The 8,295-nt window shown below is 43.2% G+C and overlaps 1 protein-coding gene across 3 annotated transcripts in view; it reads right to left on the reverse strand.

The window, feature by feature from the left end:
• Nucleotides 1-7,797, reverse strand: part of sorcs2 (sortilin-related VPS10 domain containing receptor 2) — a 326,326-nt gene extending 318,529 nt beyond the window's left edge. For all 3 annotated transcript variants that reach the window (XM_027288043.1, XM_019270716.2, XM_019270713.2), the window contains exon 1: nt 7,361-7,797. In XM_027288043.1, the coding sequence (XP_027143844.1) occupies nt 7,361-7,714 (354 nt within the window). In that variant the 5' untranslated portion in view covers nt 7,715-7,797. The remainder of the gene's footprint in view (nt 1-7,360) is intronic.
• Between the last annotated feature and the right edge of the window lie 498 nt (nt 7,798-8,295).

Genomic DNA, 8,295 nt, shown 5'->3' on the forward strand with positions numbered 1-8,295 from the left:
ATATAACAGCATGTCTAACTACAAATGACATACGTGAAATGATTTCATACATTAGCTGCTCTTTGTAGCAATTTCCATGCACTTAGCAACAAAGCTAGGGTGGCTAGCTTAACCAGAAAACTAGGATATCAGATTAGCTACTTAGCTGCATAATTTTCTAACATTAATATCCTCCTGAGACATAAAACATCTCCACATTAACAGGGAAATAAAATATATGTACATGGAGTTTCTCACGTCTAAACAGAACATGAATGGTTTTGTAACATCTCTCCTTTATTGTGGTTGTGCTACGTTCAGACTGGTGTAGCTCTTACACAGAGCTTAAAATGCATAGTAGATATTAACTAAACAATATTCCTGGGGTCCATGATGATAATAATGTAGTTACAGTCAAATAATGATGCAAAATTGAATAATTAATTCTGTGTTTAAGTCATTTAATGTCTAGTGTGCCACAAACGTTAACTAACTAGTGGCCAACATACTAGCCACTAGTTTGGCTATTTGGTTATTTTGTCAAAACCATCATTGTTTTTAACATATTCAGTGCACACAGGGATAATGCTGCAGGACTGGTTAGTGTGTGTTGATATGGTGGATTGTATTGAGTATTCCCCTGACTGGAAAATATGCATTTTCCAATATTTGCTTGACATAACATCACAGCAATTTATCTTTCAAACTTTCACAATGACATAATAGATGGCAGACATCAATCATCCTTGAGAGGAAGCCAGGAGCCGTCCGATGTTGCGGAAAGACACTCAACTGTGCTTAGATGTGTCCTTACGGCCATGTAGTGCTACTGTGCTATGTAATTTGGAGACGGTGCAGGATTCACATTAAAAGGAGACGGGGGGAAAACCAAGCAAACAAGTCTGATGATTTACAATCCGGGTTTTCGGAGTGTCTTTTTAAGCAGGATGAATGAGGGCAGACAAGATAAATGACGAGAAAGGCTCTCCTCACATGTGCAAACAATTTTCCACCGCAGAATAACCAGGGGCCAAATGAACTGTCTGTTCAGTATGTGAAGCGTGAACAAATGCCTTTCACATTAAGTCAGGAGCCTAGAGACCTAGATAGTGTGTTCATGTGTGTGTGATTGGAGAGAGAGAGAAAGCGAGCATGGCTCTGTATTGTTACAGATTATGTGTGTGTGTGTGTGTGTCTGTACACACCTGCATGAGCTATGATTTCCCATGCAAATAAAGCCAAGCACCTTATTATAAAACATTATGGTTCCCTCTAAATACTCAATTTAAATTCAACCAACGCCATGTTTAGATTAGATGTATGCTGCAGGCGGATAATCCTTTGACATAATTGGCTAAAACGATGCTTGTGATCTGAAGGTGGCGTTGGCAAGGTAACCTAAGGAGATGTAGGAAAAGGTGAGGGTAAAAGGTGGTATCACCTGATATCTTTCACTGATAGAAAGCAAAAATAACTGTAAAGAACCTTCAGTCTGCCACTGTGATGGAAGAAAAGGAAGCGAGAGATGAGGAGGATGAATTGTGATGACATATATTTACACTGATGATGTCAGCCAACAACGATAACAAGGACAAAATTAATGGAAGGCTGCCATTAAAGTCACTGGCGTGAATTGCTGCTTTAAGTGCAACACGCTCAAGCAGCGTCGCAGAGCATTGTGTAATTTGATATGAGTCAGTTGACACTAGTAGCACACAGAGGCAGTAAACACAATATGGACAGTACAGGCTTCATAGAAAACAATGGCAGCAGACATATGTTGTCCTTCACTGTCTCACAATTTAACATTAAAATGTACTTTTCATTGGCTAGTAGAATAAAAATGTCAACGTCAGTCCAACAACACTTTGATTCTGATTGAAACAACTTCTGAATGGATTCATGGTCCTCACAGGATGAATCCTTCAGACTTCTCCTTGTCCTTCTGGTGACCCTTGACTTTCTTCTGTACCAACAAATGGTTGAAATTTTTGATTTCTAGTGAAATATTTCAACAACAAAAAATGGATTGCTCTGAAATATGGAACAGACATCTAGGGTGCCCAGAGGGTGAATCCATCAACATCTACTAGATGGATTGGCACAAAATGTGTTGGTTGGTCCCCTGACAGTGTGTCCCATTAACTTTGATGAGCCTCTAACCTTTCATAACATCACCACCAGTTAACAGAGTTAAATTCCCCAAAAACGATTGAATGGATTGCCATGAAATATGGATATTCACAGTCCCCTTGGGTTGAACTTTGGGGATTCCTTTCATTAAATCAAACTTGAAGTACGTGACCAAACACCTACCTAAAACTAATGACCAATTCCCATCAGCCTCGACTGATGTCAACTTTGTATTTAGCGCTAATTAAAATATGTTAACGTGCTGAATTAAGATGGAAATCATCCTAAAGGTGGTATGTTAGCACGTTAACATTGGTAATGTGATCATGTTAGCATGCTGACGTTAGCTCATTAGTTCAAACAAGCCTAAATACAGTCTCACAGAGCAGCTGGTGTAGCTATAGCAACAGTCACCGCACTGAGCTTGACAACGGCTCTTTGGAAAACTGTAGGTGACGTCATAGAGACTACGTCCATGTTTTATGCTTTCTGCGGTGTCAACTCTCCAGAGAGGTAGCAATTTATCACATCTCCTGGCTCGAATGTGTGGTACGGCCCTCAAATATCACACAGAGGTTGATGTATGTTACACTTTAATCGTGTTATTAAATATAAATATGATGTGACTGACCAGATTATTTCAGTATAACTTTATCTTTGGTCCCGATAAGCCGTATGGTTGTGTATCAGGCCTCTTCCCTTCCAGCCAGTTCTTATCAACTGATGCTTTTACACACAGTGGATTAGGTAATCGTATATTTTTATACCGTTTGTATATTTTACATCCTTGAGTCCATAAATTCAGTGTTCTTTTACTTTTACGTATTCCTATCCAGGGAATATTCTCTCTTAAACCAGGAAGTGGCATGAATTACCCACAATTCTCCTCTGGGGTTAGAGGGTGAGACGAGAGTTTGGACTGTCAGCGCCCCTTTTGCCGCTCATTAATCACTTAGGCTACTGTGGGACAGGCCGCCAGGGGCACACACACACACACACACACACACACACACACACACACACATGCAAGCACATACGCTCGCAAATTTAAAAAAGGGGTGAGCAAAATACCAATGCATGATCTGTCTCCATGAAACGATCAATAGACGCAAAATAGAGGCACCCTATTAAATGTTGAGGGCTGTTTCCTCGCCCATATCCCAATGCGCATATCAGAGACACGTGCGCAGGGAGTGCTGCTGTTCACGTCCATGGAGAGAGGAGAGAAAAAATAGAAGGCAAGACGAACACAGCTCAGAGTTCCCTGAGGCTGGTCAACAACTCAGAGAGGAGGAGAGAGAGAGAGACAGGCACAAAGAGAGTACTCTCAATAGGGGAAGGCTCTCTTCATTCACAAGGCTGGTATCATGTTATACAACCTCATATCCTTCCTCAGAATGTCTTCCGGGACTCGCAGTCTCCATATGCATGCATGCATGTTTACATCTGTGGCGGTCCTAGTGTCCTGAAATGTCCTTAAACCTGTGATAATTAAATCATTTGTACATACTCTGCATGTTAAACCCTGTATGTAATACGACTCATCATGCCGAGTAGTATTCAGCTTGACAAAGGAGCATAATGTTCTCTGAGCTCCCATCAGGGTTTGGAGACTCCGATTTTTTGCTTAAAAAACTAGGGTCATTATTAGGGTCAGCGTTGTTAATAGAGTTTGAAAGACGCGGCCATTTAATACAGGATGATTGCCACTTGCATTATGGGAAGTGTAGGAACGATCATTATTGGAACTTGGACGCATACTAGGGGCTGAAAGTCGTGTTATCTAGGTCCTGAAAGCCTCTATGTTTACTGTTGTCAACATGAGGGCATCTTAGTATTATCAGCAAACGAGTGAACAGACAAAGAGAAGTACTACAGGAACTCACAATATGAACTCAAACAAAGCATTTATAGGAACATTGACTGGATTCGGTTGCTGGAATTGAAAGTATGAGAAACGTGGACATTTTCTCTTGAATATTTGAAAAAATAGACAATATTCTTGTTAAAAATACCATCTGACAGTTGGAAATATCACCGTAATGACTATTAGAACACCAAAGGTACGTTTAAGTCTTGTCAGCCTATGGAGATAAGGGAATTCCTGCAGCCTGTAAATGAGTGATAGAACAAGCCTGCTGCCTATTTACTTAAAGAGAGGTGTACTGTACATGCAGAGTTTACTACACACAAAATATGACAGATGATAGAAAATCTCCCTCTTCTTCTTCACTCTAGAGTCTAGAGTGAGCATTTCTGAAGTCTAGAGTCTAGACTTCATGAATATCATCACGTAGCTGTGGCTGTGACCTTTGACCTCTTCAGTAATGGATTTTCTTTTATAATGCTGATGATCCAGCACCTGAACAGAAAGCGAGCGTTTTACTGTTGCACTTATTGTGTACTAGCTGCCACATCCACTTATTTTTTTTTCTTCCAGCTTTCCTTGAATATCTGCATGCTCTTAGTCTAAAACAGCCTTTTACATACACACACAAACACACACTTCATCAGCTATCTCTGCTCTTCAAGGACACCTCTGGAGAATGCTAGAGTGAAAGCTCTTTAAGGCTCTGAGCCATCAATTGACCAATCGAGGCGTGCCAAAGTAAAGTGACTGTTGCCGTCGCTGCTACAGGGAGAACACGGGCTGTTTTCTACAGCAGCACTTTTACTATAAAACTAGATGAACAATTCATCCTCTTGTCAAAACACTGTACTCTGGTAAGAGATGGAAGTCAGCCAGAACACAAACATACACATATTACAATAACGATGCAATGATGTGGTGAATCGCCTTAAAGTGAAATTTATGTTTTGAGAAAATCTGAACGTTTTTCTTTATTACATGATTGATTACCCATCATCAAGACAGATGTGACAACTGAAGTCCTCTACACTGTTGACCCTCTCATTAGCGACTTACATTTGGAACCACCAAGACTAAAAAAACTAAATGATGAAACAAGGTAGGAGGCAGAGATTCATTTTTCCCACCCATCAATCTGTGCACCGCTCATAAATGTCAGCCTTAGGGAAATTGAATGGCACCATTTGTCTGTGTTTATTAGGCTGAGATGAACTCGGTTTCAATGACCTTTCGGAGTACATACCCACACCAAGTGAACTGAGGATAAGTCAAACTTGGAGTTCCTGTGACTGGCAGAGCTTGAGCACTAGCATCCCTGAGGACTCATCGCCTTGATTATAAAAGACAAAAAAAAGAGGAGGTGTAGACTGGGAGGCTCATCACGAGAAAGGCCGGAGTCCATTGGAAGAATGTCAAATTTTCTTTTACTACTTAAATGTCCAGTCTTAAATGCCAAAACACCGGAAGTCATTGTTGAATAGAGGTGCTATTGTAAATGTAAGTGATGTCTAGTAGGAAATAGCTTACACTTTCAGGGTGAGAGCAAGTCAATCTTACTTGCTAGCGCCCTATTTTCGAGAGAAGAAAAGAAAATTCAGAGCATAAGAACATAACACGACTTGATAAAAAAAGATAGGAGAAGGTGTGGCGGCATTATGGATTGATGTTTAAAGGCAACACTGTTGCGATCCAATAATTGCTTTTATCCTCTTTTGAAAACTGGAAGAAAACACCTTAACACAGCATGACTGCAGTTTCATTATAATTTAGACCTTCGAAGGCAACAAGTGAGGAAAAGATTTTGAATTTCAGCTTAACTTTAAAGACGCAGAGTTCTAAAAACCCGACAGCCACAAACTCCTTAACACTCCTGTGAGAGTAATCCGGGTTCTCTGGCAGTAAACACAACAACACTGGGCAAAGAGTTCTCCCTACTCAAATTCAACTTTTCCAACAGTTCTGCACTCAAAAACCTGTTAAGGTTCCCACAAGGGTTTTAAACTCAATCCCTCTCGCCGCTGTCCGTAATCCAATAAGTCTACAAAACTGCAAATGTTACATTATTTACCAACAATTTGTCACGAAACGCCAGAAGATTTGAGTAAAATAGGTCTGCTGTCAGATTTCTTTTATTTCCTGCAGCCACATGCCAGTAAAACAGCAACGCAACAGCTCCGCTGACAAAAAGGCTCTGACTGCAAGAGATGTCCCCACCAGACACCACCACTCCAGCCTCCCCCCCAGCGTCTGTCAATATCCATCACAAAGACTGCTCTTGTTTACAGTGTAGCTGCTCGTCCTGTGGGAAAAATAACTGTAATGTCCATACTTCATACTTCATCTCCAATGTAATCACGTAAATAAACCTCAAACGCTCCTACAGGAACATAATATAATTCAGTGGTCACTTGAGTGGCTGCATGGATCACATGTTGTGCTATTTTTGTCCGCTCTTACATCACCGTTCAATCCCAGTGGGACTTTTTTTTTGTGATATCAGACAACATCTGTGTGAAATCTAGTGTAGTGCCTTTATTTAGGCAGACACTGGAGATAAAGGTAGGAAAGAAGGAGACTGCTACATCCAGTTCATTATAAGCCAAAAAATCCACAGATAAACAAAGCGCATGGACAAAAAAAGCTCCATCAATATTTCAGTCGTGGCTTCGTGAGACTGAATCAAGCACAGAGCTGTCTGTTTAGCGCACGCTCCTTGTCTCCACACTGGCTCTGTGCGCTCACAGGCGCGTCCTTGGGCTCCCTCTGAATGTTATCACACACGGTAGCGTGAGTGATTATTATTGTGGTTCTCAAAGTGGGGTCAGGAGACCTCTCCCGGGTCACTAATTGAACATTAAAGGGGTCCCCACACACACACACACACACACACACACACGTCAAATGACGCATGTGTTCGTTCACTGCAGTTTCATATGAAGGGAGGTTCAAACAAAGGACACATATTGTTAAGTTCCACTTTGATTTCCCTGCGCGGCGCAGTGTTAACAGACAATAACAAGATGTTCGTGAGGCAGGGACACCGTGTGATGTAATGGAAGTGTGTGTGTGTAGGTGTGTGTGCGTGTGTGTGTGGAGCTCCTGACATGAAAACGTTTAAAAAGTCCTGCCCGGTGCCTGACAGCATCCACCTTGCGTCCAGCTGGACCACCTGGATGCGTAAAAGCCTCCTCCTCTCAGAGAGCCGCGCAGCGTGCGTCTGCAGCGGCTGCCTCCTGAGAACAATAACTTGTTTCTGGTGATGCGCGCTGTGGTTGGACTGATGGATGGTGGAAGGTGACAAAGAGGGGCATGGTGGGAGGTGGTGCATGAACCAGCGGATCGTGACGGGACGGGATGAGGATGGGGAAGGCTACTTACGCTGCTGTTCTCTCCTGTCCAGTGAACCATCGCCTGGTTGTGGGTCGCATCCCCTTTGAGCACGAACGAACTGCTGAGCAGGGACATTTGTTTTTCCCGGGACAGTGCTCTCCTGAAGCGGGGTGAGCTCTCCGCGCCGACGGCTTCCTCGTCACTGTCCGTCGGTAAACCTGGCGGGGAGCCTCCATCTCCGCCGCCCATGTCAAACATACGGTCCTCCCCGCCGCGCCGGTTTAAAGCCCCGCTGTCACAGCGCACGGGTCCCGGCAGTGCCATCCAGGCCGAGGCGGTCAGCAGAAAGACGCAGAGGTGCGCAGCGGCGGGGACCGGGTTTTCGGGGCGCAGAGATGCCATGCTTTGCGCCGTAGTAGCGCTCGTATCGCGGAGACTGATGGAGAGACTGCTGATGCTTGTGGAAGATAGATAGGTGTATACTGTAAGCCGAGGGAGAGAGAGAGAGAGAGAGAGAGAGAGAGAGGGAGAGAGAGCGTGGAAGGAGGGAGGGAGGGGAACGAGAGCGAAGGCAGACAGTGGGAACAACGTGGACGCGTCTCTGTGCCAAGCGGGATCCACGGAACGGCGCAGCGGTGCCATCTGCTGTCCTGCAACTGCAGCGACTCAACTCCACTCAGTCCGTCTCCAGAACGTGTCAGCACATGAGGAAGTCACGTTTTAAATATGACATATGATTGTTAAGTGTCAATATGAAGGCCCACAGGAGCTTGGACCGTTTTTGCTGGCACAATCATCCAAAATCTTTCTAGTTCGTTCACAGCACTTTACTTTCAACACAATTCTCCCTCAGCAAAAAAAAGGAGATTAATGACTGTTAGAGCAAAAGTTGTGGTTAAAGCCAGTGGAATCACCACTGAGGTTTAAGCTTTGATACTATGGTTATGTGTTTTGAATGTCAACTAATTAGAAATGGACAGCAG

This window comes from Larimichthys crocea, chromosome XIV, assembly GCF_000972845.2.
Source record: "Larimichthys crocea isolate SSNF chromosome XIV, L_crocea_2.0, whole genome shotgun sequence".
NCBI classification, from domain to species: domain Eukaryota; kingdom Metazoa; phylum Chordata; class Actinopteri; family Sciaenidae; genus Larimichthys; species Larimichthys crocea.